General features: G+C 38.8%; 1 protein-coding gene across 5 annotated transcripts in view; it reads right to left on the minus strand.

The window, feature by feature from the left end:
- ZNF638 (zinc finger protein 638) overlaps positions 1-21,101 on the minus strand; it is a 137,384-nt gene extending 116,283 nt beyond the window's left edge. For 3 of the 5 annotated variants that reach the window (XM_047744988.1, XM_047744989.1, XM_047744986.1), the window contains exon 1: positions 20,928-21,101. In XM_047744988.1, coding sequence (XP_047600944.1) covers positions 20,928-21,043 — 116 coding nt within the window. In that variant the 5' untranslated portion in view covers positions 21,044-21,101. The remainder of the gene's footprint in view (positions 1-20,927) is intronic. The other 2 variants (XM_047744987.1, XM_047744994.1) reach the window with 2 other exon arrangements.
- Positions 21,102-26,241: the final 5,140 nt, after the last annotated feature.

Below are 26,241 nucleotides of genomic sequence, written 5' to 3' on the forward strand. Positions count from 1 at the left end.
CAGGGAGCCTGCTTCTCCCTCTGCCTCTGCCTGCCACTCTGTCTGCCTGTGCTCACTCTCGCTTCTCTCTCTATGACAAATAAATAAATAAAATCTTAAAAAAAAAAAAACAAAAAACAAACCCTTGAAAATAAAAAAGTGTTGGTGAAGATATGGGAAAATTGGAACATTTGTGCATTGCGGGTGGGAATGGTGCAGTCACTGTGGAAAATAATATGGCAATTTTTTAAGAAAGTAAACAGAATTACCACAGGATCTAGCAATCCCACTTCTAGGTACATACCCAAAAGACTTGACCAGGTATTTGTACATCACTGTTCACAGCAGCATTGTTCACAATAGACAAAAGGTAGAAACCCAAGCATTAACTGTCAGGGAAATGGATAAGCAAAACGTGGTATATACATACAAGAGAACTTCATTCAGCCTTTAAAAAGCATAACATTCTGACACATGCTACAACATAGATGCATCTTAAGACATTATGCTGGGTGAAATAAGCCAGCCACAAAAGGACAGAAATTGTATGATGAGGAACCTAAAATAGTCAATTCATAGAGAAAGCCAGAAGAGTGGTTATCTGGGGCTATGGAGAGTGAGGAGTGGGTAGTTATTGCTTAATAGGTACTGAATGCGGTTTGGGATGATGGAAAAGTTCTGGGGATGGATGGTGGTGATGGCTGCACCATAAGGTGAACATGCTTAATGCCACTGAAATGTACCCTTAAAAATGTTTAAAATGGCAAATTTCATGTTATATACATTCTACTATAATAAAAAAAATTGAACCACAGTTTTACATACAAAGTCATATACTCAATGGTTTTTTTTTTCTTCCAATAGTTTACTTATATTAAGTAACCAGACAAGAATAATTAAGTAACCATGTCTCAAAACTAGCTTTCCCTCTGATCAACAGTTCTTGGGATGCCCACTCTGACTTCTTCCGGAAGTCACAAGGATCCATCTCACTCATGACCTCTACAATTAGTAGCTGTCATTCAAGGCAATTACCTTGATGGTAGCCACCAAGAAGGCCACAAAGCTGGGATAAAGGTCTGCAGCTCCCCACAATATATACTTTATCCAGATTCCCACCCCAATGCAATGAAAAGGAAGCAGGAAGACACTACAGGAGTTTGAAAACTTTTATCGGTTTCCACTTCCAATTCTAACACAGGCATAATTCAAGTTATATGAAAAGTGGCTGGCAAATACCAGTGTATACCTGAATCATCTGAAAGATCTGTTAAAACATAGGTTGCTGCCCATCCTACTCCCCAAGAGTTTCTCATCCGGTAGGTCTGGGATGGGGCCCCAAAATTTGCATTTCCAACAAATTCCCAAGCGATGCTGGGAACTGCTGGCACAGGGACCACACTTGAGAAACGCTGAAGAGTGTACTCTGAAGTATAATTCTATCTGACCCCAAAGAAGGATCAAAGGGAGTGAGGAGAAATGGGAAGGGTGGTAAGTTGCCATTCTCCGCTCCCCCCATATACTGTCATTTCATTTCTTTTTTTTTTTTAAGATTTTATTTATTTATTTGACAGACAGTGATCACAAGTAGGCAGAGAGGCAGGCAGACAGAGAAGAGGAAGCAGGCTCCCCGCTGAGCAGAGAGCTCGAAGCGGGGCTCGATCCCAGGACCCTGAGATCATGACCCGAGCTGAAGGCAGAGGCCCCAACCCACTGAGCCACCCAGGCTCCCCCATACTGTCATTTCTTAAATACGTTGTTTTTTTTTTTTCCTAAACATTCAGCAAAATTAAAATTTAAATACCCAACTAGACATTGAAATTTCTGGATGAAAAAAGTATCTATTCATAGTGACAGTTCAGTACCAGCAATTATTTAGGATTTAGAAAAACATTTTCCAGGGACGCCTGGGTGGCTCAGTGGGTTAAAGCCTCTGCCTTCAGCTCAGGTCATGATCTCAGAGTCCTGGGATCGAGTCCCGCATAGGGTTCTCTGCTCAGCAGGGAGCCTGCTTCCTCCCCTCTCTCTCTCTCTGCCTGCCTCTCTGCCTACTTGTGATCTCTGTCTGTCAAATAAATAAATAAAATCTTTTTTAAAAAATTTCCATTGTTCTCTTTTCTCTGCTTTCCTTGAGCTGGTTTGAGAACTTTAGAAAAAAAAAAATTGTGTGTGTGGTCAAAAGCTTTAGTAGAGAGTCTTTAAGGTCTATAATTCTATGAAAAGGCAACAAACAGCAAGCAATTGAGAGGGCAGAGCCATAGCTGCATCCGAGCCAGGGAGAGGGTAGCACTGCCAGGGAGAGGAGAGTACCAGGCAGCTTCTCACAGGCAGCAGCAGTCATCTGATCCCCAACTAAAGAATTTCAATGAGGCAACAAAGAAACTCAGGAGTTATTAAAAAACACAGCACAGCCTCTGATTCCTCACCTGAACCCAATTACTTGTCTAAACTGAGTCTGGCTGGACCCTCTGATCCCATCAAACTTCATGGGTGTTATTTTTTAATGGTTTGCCTTGAAGATTTCATAAGGAATTCTCATGGAATATTCTGCAAGGGTGAGAGTAGGGTGAAGGGAAAAAAGTCTTGTTACATGATGCTGGGCTGGCTAGTACGTACTTATGATACTGAAAGAAATAGGCAGGAGTTTTTCATGTTCACTCCCTAAAACTGCCACCCTGAAACAAACCACCATGAAAATATGTTTAGTGCCTAAGGTAAGAAAAAGTGGTAACAGTGCAAAATTAATTAGAATGATGCGATTGCCATATTTTCATAGGCATCTTCCCCAAGAAGATAGCTAAGATTTTACCTTCCACCGATGGCAAGGGTCACAAACTCACATACCTATCGGGAGCCAGCCCATAACTCATAATAATTGGATAATATATATTGATAATTAAATATATTGAATTGAAAATAATTGAATTGAGTAATAATAAATAACTGAAATGCTCAAAATCAAAGAAAACTCAAATACCAGATACAGAATCAAACATTATTTTTAACAAACTATGATTTAGGCATATACTATAATATAAGCATTTATGACAGGAGAGATCATCAATTTCAAACTGACAAATACAAATTAAAAAATAGGAACACTTAATTATTAAGGTTTTCTTGTAGCTCACAGCACCTCAGACCTAAAACCAAGAATCTGACACCCTTTCCCTTGTACCAAGATGTCAATGTAGTTAGAATTGCATGCAATGTGTAATATGGTATTCGTCGCTGAATCCTCAAAATAAGAGCAGTATTTTTAAAAAGATTTTATTTATTTACTTGAGAGACAGAGCACAAGCAGGGGTGGGGGCAGAGGCAAAGGGAGAAGGAGACTCCCTGCAAATCTCGGACCCGGGATCACAACCTGAGCTGAAGGCAGATGTTTAACTGACTGAGCCACCAGGTACCCTAAGAGCAGTATTTTTTTAAATTGAGTTTCATAAGAGAAAACTCCTCTTAAACGCACGCACTCTCAAACAAAAATGAAATTTCTGCATAGTGAGTTTTGAATTTAGGGTAATTCAAAGGCAGTTAATGGAATTCTGTTGCCCCAATGTTATAATATTTAGTTTTTATACTTTCATTTGTAGCTATCCCTTCACATTATTGCTATTGAGAAATCTTAGCTCATTTTCATAAAGTATAAAATCAAAGAGCCTGCCTTAGAATTTGGTCTTAAATTCCATCATTTTGGGAATTAAGTTAAGACTATAATTTTCATTGCTGGAAACTTTAGCATATAAAAATGATCCAGATTATTCCTTACCAAATGTTTGCCAAAAAACATACATTTACTAAAATGGGAGAACTGAATCATATAAATGTGGTACACCCTGTGAATACCACATATTTGCAGTATCTACTTGTATCTGTATCTGCATCTGTATCTTGATACAAGATACTTGATACAAGTATCTACTTGAACTGTAATTTAACCAAAAAAGCCAAATCCTTGAGCCATTCTTCACTGGTAAACTGAGGCAAAGATTTTCTCTTGGACAACAAGTACAAATTTATTTCTCTTAACAACTGAAAAAACATTTTCAGTCCTAAACTGCAGTTAGGAGACTAGAGTTGTACAAACTGAGTCCTGCAAAGCCTTGAAACACCTAAAGTTCGAGAATCAGTATCCAGTTTGTGGTGACAGTTACTACAGTCATTGCATTTTTAAGCTTTTGGACTAAAATTACTCCTACTGAAATCCGCAATAAACAAATTTTTAAAGATTTTATTCATTTATTTATTTGAAAGAGAGAGAGAAACAGAGATCATGAGCAGGGGGAAGGGTAGAGAGAGAAGCAGACTCCCCACTGAGCAGGGAGCCAGATGCGGTACTGGATCCCAGGACCCTGAGATCATGACCTGAGCTGAAGGTAGATGCTTAACTATCTGATCCACCCAGGTGCCCTGCAATAAACATATTAATAAATTCATGTCTTGTCCTCTCACCATATCACCAAAACGTCCAATGTTAACCTAAACTATTTATTATTCCAGGAGCACTATCTATCATCAAGTTAATACATTTTCAACCTATTTTCATTAAATTTTGACAGACTTTTCTAACACGCACAAATGAATCATTGATACTGGCCTTCTCATGGGTGATAAATCCAAAAGTTCTTCCACCCATTAAAATTTTCAGACACCACAGATGCTGCTGAGTGATATTATCTATATATGTGTTTTCACGAGCTTAAATTGAAAATGCCATAAATAATTTAAATTTGAAATGTAATCTGCCATTAAGTTCTTAGTCAGCTATTCAAGATGCTGTGAGATAGCAGTTCCAATAATATTGACTTTTTTACATATCTTTCTGTTTGAGGTACATAATTTCTGCTCTACTCAAAAGGCATTGCTTTAGAAACTTAGCTATATAAGGTATTAATACCCAGGAATTTTTAATTTTTTTTTACCAAAATAAATAAATAAATACATATCATAGTGACATGTTTATTTAATTCCCTTCAAAAACAAATCCTGTTGTATCTTTTCTAAATACTAGTAATGTTGCTCACTATGTGGGGTTGGGTTTTTTTTTTAATTTAACTTTTTTTTCAGTGTTCCAAAATTCATTGTTTATGCACCACACCCAGTGCTCCATGCAATACGTGCCCTCCACAATACTGACCACCAGGCTCACCAAACATCCCACCCCCCTCCCCTCCAAAACCCTCCTCAGAGTCCACATTCTCTCATGGGTTGATTTTAAAATGACATCTTAGGGGCACCTGTGTGGCTCAGTCAGTTAAGCACCTGCCTTCAGCTCAGGTCATGATTCCGGGGTCATGGGATAGAGCACCACGTTGGGCTCCCTGCTCAGCGGGGAGTCTGCTTCTCCTTCTACTCCCCCTCCCTGCTCATGTGTGCTCTCTCTCACAAATAAATAAAATAAAATAAAATAAAAATTTTAAAATGGCATCTTAATTTGCATTCTTTTGACACAGACACACTTTGTTTATATATTAAAACACAGGAAAATTCTTTACTTACACCACACACACACAAATCTCTTTCTTTTTTTCTAATAATAAAAAGGCCCTTTGGGGACGCCTGGCTGGCTCAGCCAATTAAGCATCTTCTTTCAGCTCAAAGTCATGATCCCAGGGTTCTGGGATGGAGTCCTGCATCAGGCTCCCTGCTCAGTGGGGAGTCTGCTTCTCCTTCCGACTGCCACTCCCCCTGCTTGTGCAAATCTTTTTTTTCTCTCTCTCTCTCTTACAAATAAATTTTTAAAAAGGTCTTTAAAAAAAAAAAGGCCTTTTTCTTTCCCCACTTTTGAAAGACAAGTGGATCTAAAATATACAGCCTTTCCTTCTTAAAGCTACAGGGGACAAATGGCAGCACAAGTAAAAACAATAAATGACTATGAATACTTCTCCTAGATACTGGGATTAAGAGGGAATGGTGGGGATGGTCTAAGTGGAGAGCACATGTCTCTCTAAAAGGGACAGGTGGTCCCCAACTCCAGCTTCTCGCAGCCACGTGCTAATGTAATCTCAGTGTTCTCAGAACTTCCAAGTCTTTCAACACTGGAAATGCAGATTTGTGCACGTTTGCGTGTTTACATGAAGCTGCTTTTTTTCAAAGTGTTGGCAACTAATTAAAAAAAATATATAAAACACTGTGAGGGTCTGACAAATTTGGGACATTCTCTTCTATCCATCCTCCCCTAACCCATCATGAGATTTAAGTCCTACCAACATCAATCTATATTCTTAGTAAAACTAGTAAAGCAAGCAATCAACTTTTCACACAAAAAGACCTCCCCTCTTTGACAGGAGCTTCACAGTGTTCTACCAAACCTTGGTTAACTGCCCAGAACTCCCAGTTGCATCTAAAAAGCCCAAGTTTTTTCTTTTTGGTTTTTTAAATGTCCTTACCTCCTTTTTGTTATCCAAATTGCTCTTGTTCTAAGAAAACTGAGCTCAAAATGGAGCTATTTAGCTCTTCTAAACTATGCCTATGGAGATAAACAAGCAAACAAACAAGAAAACTCCTAGGATGAGAAATTCCTGTTGTTTCCATAGCCTGTTCATGTCAACAATCTTAAATACGTGGTGCATATTCTATCGCTTTACCTGAGAAGCAATTAGCCATTCCATCTGTCTCCATGAAAACTGAAAAAAATCGATAGAACAAAAATGCTGAAAGAACTATGTCATTTATTATTTTCTTATTTAAAAACTTTTTTTCATTTGATTTATTTATTTGACAGAGAGAAAGAAAGAGCACAAGCAGATGGGAAGGCAAGCAGATGGGAGAAGGGAGAAGCAGACTCCCCACTGAGCATGGAGCCCCATGTGGGGCTCGATCCTACAACCGTGAGATCCTAACCTGAGCTGAATCAAGAGTTGGACATTTAACCAACTAAACCACCAGGCATCCTACAACTTTGTCACTTAAAATAAAGAGTGAATGGATAGGGGCACCTGGGTGGCTCCGTGGGTTAAAGCCTCTGCCTTCAGCTCAGGTCATGATCTCAGGGTCCTGGGATCAAGCCGTGTCCAGCTCTCTGCTCAGCAAGGAGCCTGCTTCCCTCTCTCTTCCTACTTGTGATCTCTCTCTCTGTCAAATAAATAAATAAAATCTCTAAAAAAAAAAGTGAATGGATAAAAACACTTTTAAAGAAGTAGAGATTTTACATGTCATATTCTCTAGTCATTCAATACAATTCCAAATAATAAAAAGATTAAAAAAATAATACTTGGAAATACTAAAAAAATAAATACTTGGAAAGTAACATACTATTAAATAGTCTTTGTATCAAAGAAATCAGAAGTGAAATTACAAACAATTTAAAAGATGATGAAAAGGAGAAAATCTTAGACCAATGAACTATTCTAGGAATTAAAATAGTCCTCTGGGGAAATTTTAAAGCTGTAAATGACTTCCTCATTAAATAGGGTTTTTTTTTTTAATGTAGAGGAATTACTTATTCAAAATAAGGGAAAAGGATAAAAATGAAAAAATAGAAGGAAGCAGGAATTAATACAGATAAACTTAAGAGTAACTTTAAAAAATAATAGCAAGGATATATAAACACAAAACCTTGTTCTCTGAAAGAACAAGAAAATAAAACTAATTTTCGCAGAATGGAGAAGGATGAAGAGGGTTGAATTAAATGTGTAGGATCACAAATAAGCAAAGAAATATAAAAGAGTTTTAGTAAACTGTGAAAGAATATCACATGCAACTCCATGGCAAGAAATTTAAAAACCCAAAGAAAATGAATGACTTCTTAGCAAGGTATAAATTACAAATTATAAAAATTGACTCCAGATTTAGAAGTAATAGAAAATTTGAATTGATGAATCACTATAAAAGAGAAAAACTCATGTGTGTATCTATATATGATACAATGTAAGCATGAAGATAAGAATAGTAATATATTGGGGCGCCTGGGTGGCTCAGTGGGTTAAGCCGCTGCCTTCGGCTCGGGTCGTGATCTCAGGGTCCTGGGATCGAGTCCCGCGTCGGGCTCTCTGCTCAGCAGGGAGCCTGCTTCCTCCTCTCTCTCTGCCTGCCTCTCTGCCTGCTTGTGATCTCTCTGTCAAATAAATAAATAAAATCTTTAAAAAAAAAAAAAGAATAGTAATATATCTTGCTACATACACGGACTGCTAAGATTGTATACATTACATTGCTAATATAAAATTACATTGCTAAGATGTGGAAAATAAAAAGAGAAAGATTAATCAAAACATGACTATTAAAAAGTATCAGTATCTGGCGCACCTGGGTGGCTCAGTCGGTTAAGTACCTGACTCTTGATTTCAGCTCAGTTCATTATCTCAGAGTTGTGAGATCAAGCCCCATGTCAGGGTCTGTGCCGGTGTGGAGCCTGCTTATGATTCTCTCTCTGCCTCTCTCTTCTCTCTCTCTCTCCTTTAAAAAAAAATGCTTAGACTCCTATTCCTTTCTCTTCTGCTGTTTTAATTTTCATATTACCATTTTACTGAAGTGTTGAGAACTCTTAAATACTGTCTTTTCAGGTTTCTGAAAGATTTCAGATTTTTAGTGTTCATAGTAATAATAGTAATTACCATCCGACACTTAGCATGAAGCAGGCAATATGCTCAATAATTTACTACCATTATCTCATTTAATCCTCAAACCCTGTGAGGTAGGTACCAATTAGACCAATTTTACAGATGAGGGAACTGAATTTAGAGGAGTGTGTTCTCTTAGTACACTCTATTGCTATAAAACTAATGGTTGAAAACCCCAACAAAACAAACTACAACAAACTGGCAATATATGCAACGAAATAAAAGCACGATAACACTTTCATTCAATGACTATGTGATATTACCTAGAGGTGCCCAAATTTTGGGTCAAATAATGCCAATATTTATACAGTGTGTAGTACTGATAATCATAAGATGTTTGCAGATGGCAAAGGGTAAATAACATTCATATAGTCATATGAGGCTGAATACACCTGGGTGACATGGAAATAAGAGAAATTTTTTAAATGTCTAAGCAGTTTTGAAAAAATGGGATGCATAATTGTTAGAATGCAGGCTAAGTTGGTATAACAATGGCCCCAAAATAAGATGGCTCAAAGAAGATCAGAGTATTTTTTTTTTCTCAATTGATTGTCTAGACATAGGCTTCGCTCTGTTCTGTGATCCTAAGCCCCCAGGTTCCTTCCATCTTGTCGCTCGAATTTTCTGCCAGCTTGGTTGAAGTCAGCAGTCTGTCTTCCAGCCCACATGCAGAAAGAAAGAGGAGGGGAAAGCAAACACAATCTTTTCAAACCATGCTTTCTCAACAAGAACAATATCAACTTCAAGGGGGCAAAAGCTGGTTCTTGAGGAGTAGAAGGGCAAAAAAATGTTAGTGTTTTTGTAGATAAAGCACATATATTTGTATAAAATGTATAAACAGATATAGAACGTATCTGTGGTATTAAAATTTAATGGAGGAATTGGGGGATTGAGCCTAAAAAGGCTCCCCATGGCAGTGACTTAAAAAAAAAAAAGTTAAGAAACTGTGTTAAAGGCAAGTACCAGGGGCACCTGGGTGGCTTAGTCAGTTAAGCATCTGCCTTCGGCTTGGGTCATGATCTCATTTAATCAATGGGTTAAATAAAATCTTCAACATATGTAAATTTCATATTTGTCTGAGAATCATGATTTTTACCTAGTCTTTAAAATTGTCCTTCAGGGACGCCTGGGTGGCTCAGTTGGTTGGGCAGCTGCCTTCGGCTCAGGTCATGATCCCGGCGTCTGGGATCGAGTCCCACATCGGGCTCCTTGCTTGGCGGGGAGCCTGCTTCTCCCTCTGCCTCTGCCTGCCACTCTGTCTGCCTGTGCTCACTCTCGCTTCTCTCTCTATGACAAATAAATAAATAAAATCTTTAAAAAAAAATAAAAAATAAAATAAAATTGTCCTTCAACAGCCCAGATATATAGGACAAGAGGTATTTGTTGGTTGATCTTATCCAAAATGAAAAAGCACAGACCAGAATTACACAAACCAGGATTCAGATCTTGGCTCTCTGATGCACTTGGGAACACTGCACTTCATACCTGCAGAAACATATCACTCACACTGCAGTTTCTATGAACGAGGCTTCCCTGCATAGCAGTCTGCACAGGTCTGCTCTGCCCATGGTGGCATTGCCTCTTCCTCCGAAAGAGCAATCTGTGTGCATGACATATGTCCTAGGGGACAGCCTGTCCCTTGTCTTTGCCTGGTGATGGATGAGATGTTTTATAAACCAATAAAATATCTACATGTGCTTCACTGTCAGAGTTGAGCAAACAGCACAGGAGTAGAAATGAATAAAGGAAAGATATAAGAATGGCCTTTAAGCCCCCTAATGGCACTGTCCAACAGAATGTTTTGTGATGATGGAAATGTTCTAGATCTGTGCTGTCCAATACAGTGGTCAGTACTCCCCATGGGTGGTTATTGAGCAATTAAAACATCATTAGTGCAACTGCGGAACTTAATTTTTAATTTTAATCTAATTTTTATTAACTTATATTTAAAGACATGTGGCTAGTGGCTACCATATTGGACAACACAAGTATTGATACTAGTAGAAATACACATTTCTAGACTCAGAAAAATGGGAAATGTAGTCTTCTCCAGCTTTTTGGTGCAACATATTTAAAAAGCACTGACAAGATCTTATTCTTTTTTATGACTGAGTAATATTCCATTATATATTTTATATATATATTTATACATATAATATATACATTATATTACATAATAAATAATATTATACTATGACCTAATAAAATATTATAATACAATATAATAAAAATAGGTATATACATGTATATATGTATATATATGTCAATGAACGCTCGGGTTGCTTCCATATCTTGGCTATTATAAATAATGCTGCAATAGGAGGGATGGGTGAAATAAATAAAGGGGATTAAGATGTACAAACTTCCAGTTATAGAATAAATGAGTCACAGAGATGAAAAATACATCATAGGGAATATAGTTAATAATATCATAATGACATTATATGATGATAGATGGTGACAGCACGTATCATGGTAAGCAAGGAGTAAAATATAGGATTGTCAAATCTATATATTGTACATCTGCAACTAATATAATATTGTGTCAATTATAATTCAATAATAAAAAAATTGCAATGCATACAAACTAATAAAAAATAAATAAAAACCATTGAGATTCCAAAGAACTTGTATTTATGTGGGTTATACCTACAAGTATCATTATCTTAGGAAAAACAGAAATTTAAAAATATTTATTAGTCCATTTAGAAATAATAATAAACCCATTATTTTATGGAAAAATAACTATCTTTTCCAAAACAAAAATTGGTGACAAGAATGGCACCACTTTATATTTCTGCCTTTAGGCTATTATAATATCATATAGCCTCTGGAAAACTCCATTGTATGCTCATAAGAAAAAGGCAAATATCACATCAATATTATTATGGAAAGGGTCTCAGGAACTTTTCCTGAGGCACTTTGAGAACCATTCATCTAGCTACAGGATAAGTAACAACAATGCTTTACTGATATAAAATGCCTAGATACTCCCCTTCCCTAGGGCCACTCTACAGCCCTGTTGTAACAGGCAGATACAGAGAAGGTGAGAGGCTTTGGCCTCCAGGTTATCTTTCAAGGGCAAGGATAGGACACGCCAGGAAGCAGAAGATAAGGAGGTTAAGTGAAACCCTGTGGAGTAAACTGTGGAACGCTTAGTCCCTGGTGCAGAATAGAATTCTCATAGCAGGCCTGAGATTTCTATCCTTTGAAAGGTCTGCCTACAAAGTTAACTCTTGGCTGGAATCTGGGAACTTTGATTTCAGAAAGGATCCCACCATTCCCTGAAAAGAGTTGTTTAATATACCTAGTCATAGTTTGCACAAACACTGTAGTTCATGCTGAATACCTGCTTTCCCTGGGAGTCTAGAATTTTGGTGCATGGTAGGCAGAAGGTGGCTATGTGAACAGTCCCCAGTAAAAATCTTGGGTACGGAGTCTCTAATGAGCTCCGTTGTTAGACAACATGTCACACATGTAATCACAATTCAGTAATGAAGGGATTAAGCACATCCTGTGTGACTCCACTGGAAGAAGATTATGGGAAGTTTCTGCCTTGTTTCCTCCGGACTTCACTCCATGTTCCTTTCCTTTTTGCTCATTTTGCTTTGAAGCCTTTCATGAAAATAAATCATAACTGTGAGTATGAACATAATGCTGAGTCCTGCGAATCTTCCTAGTGAACCACTGAACCTGGAGGTGATCCTGGGGACTCTGGACACAGTTCCTTTCATTGGCCCTGCTCCCAGAATGTCAACACCCAGGATTATATCCCACACCACAGAGGACTGGAGGCTTTTTTCTGAAGAAACTGATAGATGAAGAAAAAAAAAAAAAGGATGGCAAAGGGTAGAAACAATGCAAAACCCAAAGGGAGGTCCCAAAATAAAGCTACAATGAATATCTTTTTTTAAAAATAAGAAAATAGGGGCGTCTGGGTGGCTCAGTGGGTTAAAGCCTCTGCCTTCAGCTCAGGTCATGATCCCAGGGTCCTAGGATCGAGCCCCGCATCGGGCTCTCTGCTCAGCGGGGAGCCTGCTTCTTCCTCTCTCTCTCTCTCTCTGCCTGCCTCTCCGCCTACTTGTGATATCTCTCTCTCTGTCAAATAAATAAATAAATAAATTTTTAAATAAATAAATAAATAAATAAATAAAAATAAGAAAATAGGGTGCCTGGGTGGCTCAGTCATTGAGCGGCTGTCTTCAGCTCGGGCCATGATCCCAGTCTACTTCTCCCTCTGTGTCTCCCACTCCCCCTGCTTGTGTTCCCTCTCTCGTTCTCTCTCTCTCTCTGTCAAATAAGTAAATAAAATCTTTTTGAAAAATAAGAAAATATACTGTGTTTATAAAAAGTAGAATGCTATAAGAACAAGAAAGAGCAGTATGAAATTGAAAATATAATAAAATGAAATTCTGAGTAAAAATGGCTAGGAAATAGTGTGGAAAACTTGCCCAGAGAAGTTGGGGGGTAAAAAAAAAAAAAAAAAAAAAAGAGAGAGAGAGAGAAAGAGATGAAAAACAAAAAAGAAAAGATAGGATAATTGAAGGATCAATCCAGGAGTTCCAAAATTCCAGCTAATTAAAAAAGAGAACAGAATAAATGCAAAGGAAGAAATTTTAAAGTAAATTTTACCACACTACAAAAAACACAAGGATGCTACCAAGTGCAGAGCACAATGAATGGAAAAAAGAATCACATCAAGGTCACCAAATCATTAAATTTCAGGATACCAAAGAGAAGATTATAAAAAGCTTTCAGAAAGGAAAAGCAACCCATAAAGGGATATGAGGCTTAATGATACCAGATTTCTTCACAGTTAATACTGACAACAGACATTCTAAAGTTAAATATTAATCATTTTGAGGAAAAACCTAGAATTTCATACTCAGCCAAACTATAATTCAACACCCCAGCCATGAAAAAGAACATTTTAAGACATACAAGGACTTTGAAGATTTCTTTTCTTTTCTTTCTTTCCTTTTTTTTTTTTTTGACGATTTTATTTATTTATTCGACAGAGAGAGATCACAAGTAGGCAGAGAAGCAGGCAGAGAGAGGGGGTGGAAGCAGGCTCCCTACTGAGCAGAGAGACAGAAGGCCCAATCCACTGAGCCTTAAAAAGTAACTGGACTGGGATGCCTGGGTGGCTCAGTCAGTTAAGTGGCTGCCTCCGGCTAAGGTCATGATCCCAGGTTCCTGGGATCAAGCCCCACATCGGGCTCTCTGCTCAGCAGGAGCCTGCTACCCCCTCTCTGCCTGCCTCTCTGCCTGCTTGTGATCACTCTCTCTGTCAAATAAGTAAATAAAATCTTAAAAAAAAAAATGTAACTGGACTAAGTGCTTGAGCAGAACAATTGTGTCAACCAAATCAAGTTCTAGGTAACAGGATCCAAACCAGGAGAGAGGTAAACCAGGATTATAGCTATGCACCAAACCTAGAGGACTTTATCTTTCAGTCCTTCTTTTTTTTTTTTTAATATATTTTTTAAGATTTTTATTTATTTATCAGAGAGAAAGAGAGAATGAGGGGAGAGATCAGAGGGAAAAGCAGACTCCTTGCCAAGCAGGGAACCTGATGTGGGACTCAATCTAGGGATTCTAGGATCATGACCTGAGATGAAGGCCGTTGCTTAACCAACTGAGCCACCCAGGTGCCCCTACCTTTCAGTCTTTCTATTCAGAATTCCATTTTGGCTATCATATGTTTAATTTCATAGAACTGTTTCTAGTTCTCTGATTGTTTCTTTCTATAGCATCCAAATCCTATTTCATGGGTACAATCTCTTTTCTAAACTCTTTAAATACTAATCTTTAGGTTAGTTGCAAACCTAGAAATAGACAAGATGTTTGTGAAGAATGAGACCTATAGGAAGGAAATCTTATGGAAAAAATGAAGCTGACAGAGTCTTGTAATTGAGCATTTGGCAGCATTTGAGTACTTGGAAAAAGCCAAAGGTTGATGGAAAATTAGGTAAGTGAAAAAAAATATCTTTATCTTTTGGCTCAAAGGCTAGTCATGTTTCCCTAATCAAAATAATATAAAATCTAACTACTGATTTAACTAAATGTCAAGATAAAATCTCAGTTGAGAGGATGGAGGAAGTGGAAGTAGAACGGAGAGAGAGAAAAAAGGCATTAAATCTTCATCATAAAGTATCAATTCTCAATTTATAAAAAAATAAAATAAATAATATCTAAATCATTTAAGTTAAGAAATAGTTATAAAGTATACTTTCACTTTAAGACTTTAGGAGGTAAATACTACAAGAAAAAATTAAGAGTTGAAAGTAATTGCCTCAACAGTGAGAAACAAGGACTTAAGACAAATGAATGTGTGTCTCATATTTTTGTGGCAACTGCTTTATTCTTAAGAACTGCTTTATTTTCTTCAAATATATATATATATACACATATATGTATACATTCTAAAATTAATTAAAATTAATTTGAATAATAATTTAAACAATTTAACAATAATTTGAATAACTTAAATAATTAATTTAAATAATTAAATATTTAAATATATACATTTTAAAATTTTACTTCAAAATGTATATATTTTATATATATGCATGTGTATATATATGTATGTGTATATATGTGCATATATGTGTATATATATGTATATGTATGTATGTATGCATATACATACATATATATATTTGATTTTAAAGTAAAATTTTTTTAAAAATGGGGCACCTGGGTGGCTTAGTTAGTTAAGCGACAGACTTTGGATTTCATTTCTGCTCAGGTCATGATCTCAGGAGGGTGAGATTGAGCCCCAAGTTGGGTTCCGTGCTTAGCACAGAGTCTGCTTGTCCCTCTCCTTCACCCCGCTTGTGCTCTTCCTCTCTCTCAAATAAATAAATAAGATATTTTTAAAGATAATTTAATAATATTTAAACTGGAAGTTTTTACAATTCCATATGCCATGTTCAAGTACACTAAGTGGTTTCCTCTTCACTCAGCAAGAGTGTCTTGTACTCAACAACCCAAACATGAAGAAAACTCTTACTTTGTTTTGGTTAAGGTCCTTCTCCTTTCTTTATACTGTCTCTATGTTCTAACCACTTTTTTAAAACAACCTTTTATTGGGGCACCTGGGTGGCTCAGTCAGTTAAGCATCTGCCTTCAGCTCAGGTCATGATTTCTGGGTACTGGGATTAAGCCCCACATCGGGCGGGGAACCCACTTCTCCCTCTCCCTCTGCCTTCCACTCTCCCTGCTTGTGCTCTCTTTCTCTCTGTCAAATAAATACATAAAATCTTAAAAAAAAAGTTTTATTAAGGATGATATGTACTGATATGAAAAAAGTCTCCATGGTACACTGTTGAATGGAAAAACCAAAGGAAAAAAATGGCAAATATATCCAAACAGATCTATTTAGACTCAGGTATGCATAAAGTATCTCTGGAATGATAAGCAGTGAACTAGTAATAATTCTCACCCAGGGTGGGAGAATTGGAGAAATGAGAATTGAGGGCATGAAGTACAAGGGAAAGAGGGAAACTTTTCATTGTATAATTTTTTTTTTACATTTTGATCTTTAACCCTGTAAAATCATTGTCTACTCAAAAATATTTTAATTTAAAAAATATACCTCTTTATAATCTTTATCTTGGTACAAAATTACAGTCATTTCACATATTGAACTCTCACATTTATATGCCGACTTGAGATCTTAATTACCAGGCTTTTAATCATTATATAAATTAATCTATTAAGCTGTATTAAAATAACCAAGGCTCAGATAAAATAGAAAGAATAAATCTTGGGGATGAGCAGGGACATATGGATAATCCCCATTTATCTCTAGGGATTTGATGATTATTTCAAAGACAGAATGGTTTCAATGCCTACATTCGTAAATATAGTTTTTGCTTTTTTCCTTCTTTAATCTTAGCTCAAAGGTTTTTAAACTTTACCGTGCAGAAGAATTTCTCTCAAAATGACAAGGCTGAATATTAAATCAAGCATAATCTTTACTACACTTCAGAATTATCTTATACTACTTTTAACCAAAATGGAAAAATATTCATACCTTTTAAGTATTTTTTTACCCTGATATTATATTATGACCATCTTTTGATTTTGTCAGTTTTTTTCTACAACATGACTAGTAATGGCTACATACATTTACATTGTATTAATATATCAATCCTAATATATTAATATATTAGTTAATATATTATAATACAATATCAATACTGCATTGTATTAATATATTAATTAACATAGTATAATATAATCATTACATTGTATAGATATTCTCTGACTTAAATTATTTTACCATTTCCCTATTTTGGGACATTGAGTGTTTTCAAAATTTCACCATAATGAGCAAAATCGCAACAAATATCCAAATAACTAACCCTATGTACCTATCCATTATTATTTCCTTAGAATAAATTCTTAGAGGTAGAATTGCTGGGCCAATATGTCAAATTTCAAGAATTTTAACAACAATGGGCAAAATGTCCTCCAAAAACCTACTTAACTGTTAATAGGAAACTAAATATACTTAAGGGAAATGACAGGATGCTTTAGATTCAATGTGAATCCTTAGGTACCCAAGTGAATCCCCAAATCTCAAGCTGTGAAATATTGCACACATAACACATCAAAAAGTCAAAAAAGAAGGTAATTAACCTTGACATTAAAACCACAGCTCGGGACGCCTGGGTGGCTCAGTTGGTTAAGCAGCTGCCTTCGGCTCGGGTCATGATCCCAGCGTCCTGGGATCCAGTCCCATATCAGGCTCCTTGCTCAGCAGGGAGCCTGCTTCTCCCTCTGCCTCTGCCTGCCTCTGCCTACTTGTGATCTCTGTCAAATAAATAAATAAAATCTTCAAAAAAAAAAAAAAAATAACCCACCACAGCTCTTGGGTGCCTGGGTGGCTCAGTGGGTTAAGCCTCTGCCTTCTGCTCAGGTCATGATCCCAGGGTCCTGGGATGGAGCCCTGTATCAGGCTCTCTGCTCAGAGGGGAGCCTGCTTCCCCCTCTCTCTGCCTGCCTCTCTGCCTACTTGTGATTTCTCTCTCTGTCAAATAAATAAATAAAGTCTTTAAAAAGAAGAAAACAAAACAAACAAAAAAAAAAACCATAGCTCTTACACAAATGCTGCAAAAAACGTAGAGGTTTCAGAGAAAGGGGGGAAAGAACTCTTAGCAATGACAGACACATCACTGAAAAATGGCAGATTCGAGTTCTCAAAGCCTTTCAATTTAATGTCATTGTAAAAGTCATAGTATCTCCTGTTAGTTATAACATTCAAAATTATTAAAGCATTTTTTGTCATCACACCCATATCTTAAGGGAGAAAATGCCATAGAAGTTTCTGCTGGTGCTGATATTCCAATGGAGAAAAATAAAATTGTTAACACAGCCAATAAGCCCCACACTCCCTGAGGTTGCATATTCAACTCCATAATTTAACACTGTTCAAAATTTGGAGCCTGAATATATACATAGTTTTGGGCCAAAGCAGGCCTAAGTAAACTGGGAAAAAATAAACTTTCAAAATTGTTGACTCAAAACACTGTACATGGGGTTTTTTTTTTCTGCATTTTGCAAATTTTCCTCAATAAAAGAAAGTGCATAAATATACATTAAGAAAGCTAAAACTTGGGGCGCCTGGGTGGCTCAGTGGGTTAAGCCGCTGCCTTCGGCTCAGGTCATGATCCCAGGTCCTGGGTTCGAGCCCCACATCGGGCTTTCTGCTCAGCAGGGAGCCTGCTTCCTCCTCTCTCTCTGCCTGCCTCTCTGCTTACTTGTGATTTCTCTCTGTCAAATAAATAAATAAAATCTTAAAAAAAAAAAAAAAGAAAGCTAAAACTTGGGGCGCCTGGGTGGCTCAGTCGGTTGAGCGGCTGCCTTCGGCTCAGGTCATGATCCCGGACTTCCGGGATCGAGTCCCACATCGGGCTCCCGGCTCCTTGGGGAGTCTGCTTCTCCCTCTGACCTTCTCCTCTCTCATGCTCTCTCTCATTCATTCTCTCTCAAATAAATAAATAAAATCTTAAAAAAAAAAAAAAAAGCTAAAACTTATCTAGGAAACAAAAATGTGGATGTTGCATTCAACCCATTACCCTGACATCAAAAACTATTTTTTGGATGAGATACAGCAGATTATAAAATTGTAGAAATCACAAGAAACATAATGTAACTTTCTTAAAAAGAGCAATCCCTACAAATTCTTTAAACCATGATATTCTCACAGATCAAAACTGAGTAAGTTTTCCTTACTACCACAAAATGTCCCCAGAGGCCAAAGGTAAAAAATCACACCTGTGATAGCTCACTCATCTCTCCTCTCTAAAACACACTTAAGGTTCAAAAAAAAATTTTTTTTTAAGATTTTTTTTTTTTAATTTGACAGACAGAGATCACAAGTAGGCAGAGAGGCAGGCAGAGAGAGAGGAGGAAGCAGGCTCTCTGCTGAGCAGAGAGCCCGATGTGGGGCTCAATAGCAGGACCCTGGGATCATGACCCAAGCCGAAGGCAGCGGCTTTAACCCACTGAGCCACCCAGGCTGATTGCAATTTAAAAAGCACCTTTGTTTCAAAAAGAGGAAAAAAACGTTAAAGTTCAAATAAGAGGTTACTAAGAATCCTGATGGCTAGGGACAGCAAAACATTACTCAAGTCCTTTAAGTATAAGCAAAAAAAAAAAAAAAAAAAGATATACAGAAAAGATGAATTAAGGGTGCCTTTTGATTTTACAAAACAACTCGTAGCAACATCCACAATTGTAAAAGGGTGTATTTCAAGTACATACACTTTCCCTAATTACTAAATAAAATAGAGCAACATTTTTATTTTCCAATCCACAATAAGAACAATAATTACAGTATTCTCCAATCTCTGATGTGCTCTCATTCAAAAAAAAAAAAAATCCATAATCTTCTGATCCTTGGAAAGCAGCAAACTAAATTCCAGCACCTTTTCCCTCAAGCCAGGAACTCCTTTCCCTAATCCTTATGGAATAAGAAATAGACACTGCTTTTCAACTTAAACCAATAAACGGGGTCTTGGGAAAGAGCAAAGCAAGCTGAAACAACGTCCCAGAACGTAGATCTAGAAAGGAGCGCCAAGAAGCATGACAGAACACTGGACGTTCGATTCTGCAAAATGTCTCTCATTGTCCTCTCTGGACTCCCATCGACTCGCACAAACGCCACAAAGATTGGGAGAGGGCAGCACAGCACAGATATGGGGTTGTCAGAGCAATTCACTTAACCACTAACTCTAAGCCTCGATTCAGTCTGCTCCAGAGAGAGGACCAGACGCAGACTCCGGCCACAGAACGAAAAGAGCTGATGCTGCTACTGAGAACAAGCTCCCGGGCGCCCCCCGCCCCCTTCCACCTCCCCACGCTGGGATGTGACCAGTATCCTAACAGGTATGCAGCTCGCCTTTCTGGGGACTCTCGAATGTACAAATCGCTGCAACAAACAGCGGCCCGGGCGGGCGTCCTCTTGGCTTGCCGGTACAGCGCGACAGCCTCCTGGCGCAGGGACAGCCCGGAGTCTGCAGGCGGAGCGGCTGTCAAGTGGGCTGGGGGCGGGGCCGCCAGTGCTATTTACACCATTCCAAAGTCTGGAACCTGGGTATGCAGTTGTGGGTGAAAGCAAATCGAAGCAAACTGGAAAAGCAAAATCCCTCAAAACGGATGACTCAAAAAAAAAAAAAAAGATTCAAAACACTATCCACGGCTTTTTTTTTCCTGTACTTTGAGAAATTCCTCTCATTAAGAAATCTATTACTCTAAGAAAACTCAAACTTACTATTTAAGTAACAAAAGTGTCAACGTTGCATTCAAATGACTACTACCCTGCGATCAAAAACTACTTTTGGATGAGATACAGTGTATTATGCAATGCTACAAAGTAATTTTTTTAAAGAGCAAGCTTTAAAAAAAGCTGCGGTTCGTCGGATCTGTTTCTCTGATTGAGAAGCGAACACCACGCTATTCGAAGACTCATCACCGCGGCGCCGTGCCCCTGCAGTGTAAACGATCGTTTACTTAATCGTGCTCTTTCAAGACCCGCCCGCAAGGCGCCGCGTCCACAGAGCCTGTCCAGACCGGGGGGGGGGAAAGCTGCTAGGACCGCGAAGCCAGCGACAAGTGTCCGTGAAGCGTCCCACCGCTATTCGCTGACCGCCCGAAGCCGCCGCACACACAGCTTGGGCGGCGCTTCAGACTGGCCTGCTGGAGAGGTGACAGTCAAGGAGGGGAGGGGGGCAAGCGGAATTTGAACCCGAACCCCGTGACACGAGGATGCCTGGGCACCGACCCTGCCCGCCCGCCGGCTCTCGCCAGCCCACCCACTGCCAATAGCCCCAGAGGACGAGCAGGTCGGGGAGCCCAGGGGGCGAAGGAAGCGCTCACCGCCTCAGATGGTCCGAAGCCCGCCGAGCTGCGGTGGTCGCGGAGACCAAACTCTGCACCGTAGCCCCTGCTGCAGCCCGGGTTGGAGCCCCGGCCGGAACCAGATCCCGGGGCATCGCCTGCGGCTCCCACAGCACCCAGGCTGCTCGCGCAGCTGGGCGCACGCAGCCTCTTGGGCCGCAGGACACTGGGCTCCCCGGCGCGCCCCGCCCACCCCCCAGGAGGGCCAATGGGCGCAGAGCGCGGGAAGCCGGGGGCAGGGCGCGAGAGGCCCGGCCGCCCAGCGACGCAGCCGGCTGAGAGGTTCTCGCCCACCCGCACCGAGCAGCCCCGCTTTCCGGGTCCCCCTCCATGGTATCATGTGTGTCGGGAGAGTGTGGACAGGGCAGGGGACCCACACTCCGCAGTTAAAGGATCTGTGAGAGTCTGAGACGTTCGGGACACACTTGTGATTTTGCTGGGTCTGTTTCTTTCTTTTTTTAGACTTCGTCGGCTGTTTCCACAACACCAGCCACGGTGTTTGGAGATGCTCGGGAATGAGAAACAGCCCCTACTTTTGGGGGTCTCCCAATCAGTCGTGTGGAGGAGCAGATGAGGGAACAGGTAACTAGCAGAGCCCTCTTAAGATGCATTCCAAAATCAAAAGTCAGGCTTTGCAATGGCGAATGTGGGGGGAGGTTCTGCCAGGGGAGAACTAAAAGGCTTGTTACTCTCCAATACTTGTAGCCAGGATTCACAGTGAACAGTGCATGCATCTTTCGGTTTTCTTTTTTTCTTAATGACGTCCAGATAATATGCACGACAGCTAAATATTTCAACAGTATGAAAAATACATGATATGCAATGAGAAAAAAATTTCCATTATACACTGCTCCGTCCTCCTCAATTTTCTTTACCGTTAGAGTATCACCGCTAATTTGTTGTATGTCCTTTCAAAGACACTCTGTGCAGTAAATACATATATAAATATATAGTATAATAAATATAATAAAATAAAACTAATAAAATAATAAATGACAAATAAATTAAAAAATATATATATATATATAACATATATGCTCTGTGTATTTATACATATACTCTTCCTCAATCTCCTCTCTCTTCCCGCCCTCTCTTTTTCTCTCTCTCATACACGGTACTGTACACAGTTTTGCCATCTTGGTTTTCTTCACTTAACACTATATTTTGGCAAATTTTATTATTTGTGCTGATTGCATAGTATTTCATCAAATTATTGTTTCAAGTTTTTCCCATTCTTTTGCTTTTACAAACAATGTTGCAGTCAGTAGTTATATTCTTATTTATAGCCACTTGACATGTGAACAAATGTCTGTCTAGACTAAATAGCTAGCTGTTGAATGCTGGATCCTAAGGTATGGACTTTAAAAATTCTGATAAATGTTGCCACACTGCTCTCCATACAGTTTTTGTCAGTTTATGCTCCCATAGCAAGTTATCAGGGTGTCTGTTTCCTCACATCTCTTTATACAGTATGTTATCAAACTTAATTTTTTTAAATTGCCATTCTGTGAACTGTCTGCTCATATGCTTTGCCCATTTTTCTGTTCAACTGTTGGTCTTTTCTTCTTCAATATTGAGGATTTATTTATTTGTTTGTTTATCCCTCTCTATATATAAATAAAATTAGTCCATTGTGAATCAATTGCATATCTTTCCCCCACCTGGTCTTTTGGTCTTGTTTATTGTATTTTTTGCAATGAATTGATTTTATTTCCATATAGTCACATTAATTGATTTTTATTTATGTTTCTGGGGGTTTTTTAAAAAATATTTTTTTCATTTATTTGACAGAGAGAGATCACAAGTAGGCAGAGAGGCAGGTAGAGAAAGAGGGAGAAGCAGGCTCCCCACTGAGCAGAGAGCCCAATGCAGGACTCGATCCTAGAACCCTGAGATCATGACCCAAGCTGAAAGCAGAGGCTTTAGTCCACTGAGCCACCCACGTGCCCCTGGGGTCTCTTTTAAAGGGCGCTAATACCATACATGAAGGCTCCACCTTTATGACCTAATCATCTCCCAAAGGTCCCACCTTCAAATACCATTACCTTGGGGATTAGGTTTCAACATATGAATTTTGGGGAGATGTAAACATTTCAGTCTGTTGCAGCTGACAAGTATTATGAACTGAATTTTGTCTCCCCAAATTCATACGTGGAGGCTCTAAACCCCCCCCCATGTGACTATATTTGGAGATAAGGTCTTTAGAAAAGTAATAAAGATGAAATGAGGTCATAATGAGGTCATTGAGGCCCTAATCTACTGTGACAGGTATGCTTAAAAAAAAGGAAGAGATGAGAGATACGCATGGATACACATAGAAAAGGCTTTGTGGGGACGCCTGGGTGTCTCAGTTGGTTAACGGCTGCCTTCGGCTCAGGTCATGATCCCAGCATCCTGGAATCGAGTCCCACATCAGGCTCCTTGCTTGGCGGGGAGCCTGCTTCTCCCTCTGCTTCTGCTGCCACTCTGCCTGCCTGTGCTCTCTCTCTCTCTTTCTCTCTCTCTGGCAAATAAATAAATAAAATCTTTAAAAAAAAAAAAGAAAGAAAGAAAGAAAAGAAAAGGCTTTGTGAGCACACAAAAATGTGACTATCTGTAAGCCAAGGGGAGAAACCTTAGGAGAAACCAAACTTGTTGACATCTTGATCCAGAACTTGCAGCCTCTGGAACTATGAGAAAATAAATTTCTGTTGTTTAAGATGCCCAGCCTGTGGTATTTTGTTTTGGCAGCCCTAGAAAACTAATGCAGCACGAATGTGCAGAAATCGGAACCCTCATACACTACTGGTGGGAATGTAAAATGATGCAGCCGCCTTGGAAAACACTCTGGTAATTCTGCAGTTAAACAGAGAGTTACTGACCTTATGACCTAGCAGTTGCACTCCTACATATATACCCCAAAACATATATCCACGAAAAACTTGTTTATGAATGCCTGTAGCAAAATTACTCATAATAGACAAAAAGTGAGGAAAACCCACATGCCCATCAACTTTATGAATGGATAAAGAAAGGTGATATAACTGTAGAACAGGATGCTATTTGACAATAAAAAGGAGTGAAGGACTGATACATGCTATAAGATGGGTAACCTTGAAAACATTATGCTAAATTAAAGAAGTCATTCATTAAGGACCATATATTATATGATTCCATTTATATGAAATGTCCAGAACAGGCAAATCTATAGAAACAGAAAGATTCATGGTTGTCTAGGTCTGGGGTGGGATAGAGGTATTATGGGGTAAAGGCTAGAGGTACAGGGTTTCTTTTTAGGGTAATGAAATTTTCTAAAGTTTATTGTGAAGATGATTGCATAGCTCTCTGAAAATACTAAAATTCATTGAATTGTACACTTAAATGGATCAATTGTATGGTATGTGAATTAAATCTCAATCAAAGTGTTAAAATCAGTACCCAGACTTCACTGGACAGAGGTCAAAGTATCCGACCAAATATTCCATACATGGAATAACTCAGAGAAGTAAATTTTGGGGAAATGATTAACCTTGTTGAGAGGTTAATTGAAAATCACAAAGGAGAGTGTTGGCAGAGCCAAACAAAATGGCTAAACTCTTAAGTTGATAAAATTACTTATTAGGACAACTTTTGATGAACATACTGAGGCAAGCACAAAATCTATGAGATTACTCATATTTGTCCCATAATCTACATTTGGGAATATATTCTCTCAAAACAAACCAAGTGAGAAAATCAATTTTCACTAAAAGTTTATAGCACCACTCTTTATAATACAAAACTAAACTGGAAATACCTCAAGTATCTGATAATTGGGAGGGTGTTTATTAGAGTGGGAAGCCTGGGCTGCATTCATAAATGGGAAAGTACATCCAAAATAACGAGAAAAATAGAATTCAAATGAATTTGGGAGTGCTGTTAAGTGTACATAAATAAACGTACATTGTTGAGTATAATGAGGATGAAATGTAGTGTTAAATGGCACCAGATTCCTTTTCGAAAGAAACTGTCTTCATTTAGAAAAATAACCTGATAAGCTCTTCCCAGTATTAGGTAAGATTCTAAGGAGAAAAAAAATGGGAGTAGTTAAAAGCCCTAACAACACCAGAAAAGTTGCTTTCCATGTAGACACTGGAGGAATTTACATCAGCTCTTGAGAGAGAGGAAGGGAGCAGTGAGCGGAGATGGACCACACAAGACAGGTGGGAGAGAGGAGTCAGGAGGGCAAGTTGGTCCCTGCATGCAGTGAAGGGCTACTGGGAAATCTCTGGTGATTGGGCAGGAAAATGGACCTTAAAGAGAAGAGTGTCTAATGTGTAAATTTTTAGTTGTTTTCTCAAATCTTAAAATCTCACTAAAGCTGTGTGTGAATGGGATTTTGTAGAAACTGAAGAAGAGGCTGAAGATGAGACAGTTGGAACAGGGAAAAAACAGCAGCCACAGATACACAGACTCAGGGCAGAGAAGACAAGAAAATGAGCCCCCTGGGGGAAATTACCGGTGATCTTGGAAAGGGCTCTGAACACCTGGATTGGATGTTTGGGCCAGTCTCCTGGAGATTACAAGGGAAGGGAGGCTCTGGCTGACATTTGCCTTACAGAAAGAATGGGAAAATAACATGAAGTAAATGCAGGTGTTTTAAGTTTATGACAGGCTTAAAAGTATGATTGATTGATTGGTTGGTTGATTTTAATTCTCATTTGGAACACCTGGGTGGCTCAGTCAATTAAACGTCTGCCTTCAGCTCTGGTCATGATCTCAGGGTCCTGGGATCAAGCCCGACGTTGGGCTCCCTGCTTAACGGGGAGCCTGCTTCTCCTTCTCCCTCTGCTCCTCCCCCTGCTCATGTTCTCTTTCTCTCTCTCGAATAAATTAGTAACATCTTAAAAAAATAAGTAACAAAAATCTCATTTGTTCTAAAAATACTAATCCTCATCCAAAGACCAAAACAGAACGAATAGATCCTGGCCAAGTCCCTGTCATGGAAAAATCAAGTGGGAGTGATGTTCAGGTCCACCCTGGCTAATGGCTGGGGGAATGGAAATAAGTGTGTAAAATGGAAAAATTTATCTTCATTCTCTCTTAGCAGTAAGGTCTGACGGGATGTAGTTAGGCTGTTGTATTATGGAAACATTGTTCTATGTGTTCTGCATTAAAGTGTTATCAGAGCAAATATATGATCAAATGTTGAAGAAGGCTGGTCTGTGGAAAAAGTTCAAAAGAACCAATGTGCAAATCACTCTCAGTGAGCATGCTGAAGTTCTTAATTGCCCAACTCCAGAATTAATGACTTCCACTGACTTAGCCAGAGGAA

The sequence above is a fragment of the Lutra lutra genome, chromosome 9 (genome assembly GCF_902655055.1).
Source record: "Lutra lutra chromosome 9, mLutLut1.2, whole genome shotgun sequence".
Lineage (NCBI taxonomy): Eukaryota > Metazoa > Chordata > Mammalia > Carnivora > Mustelidae > Lutra > Lutra lutra.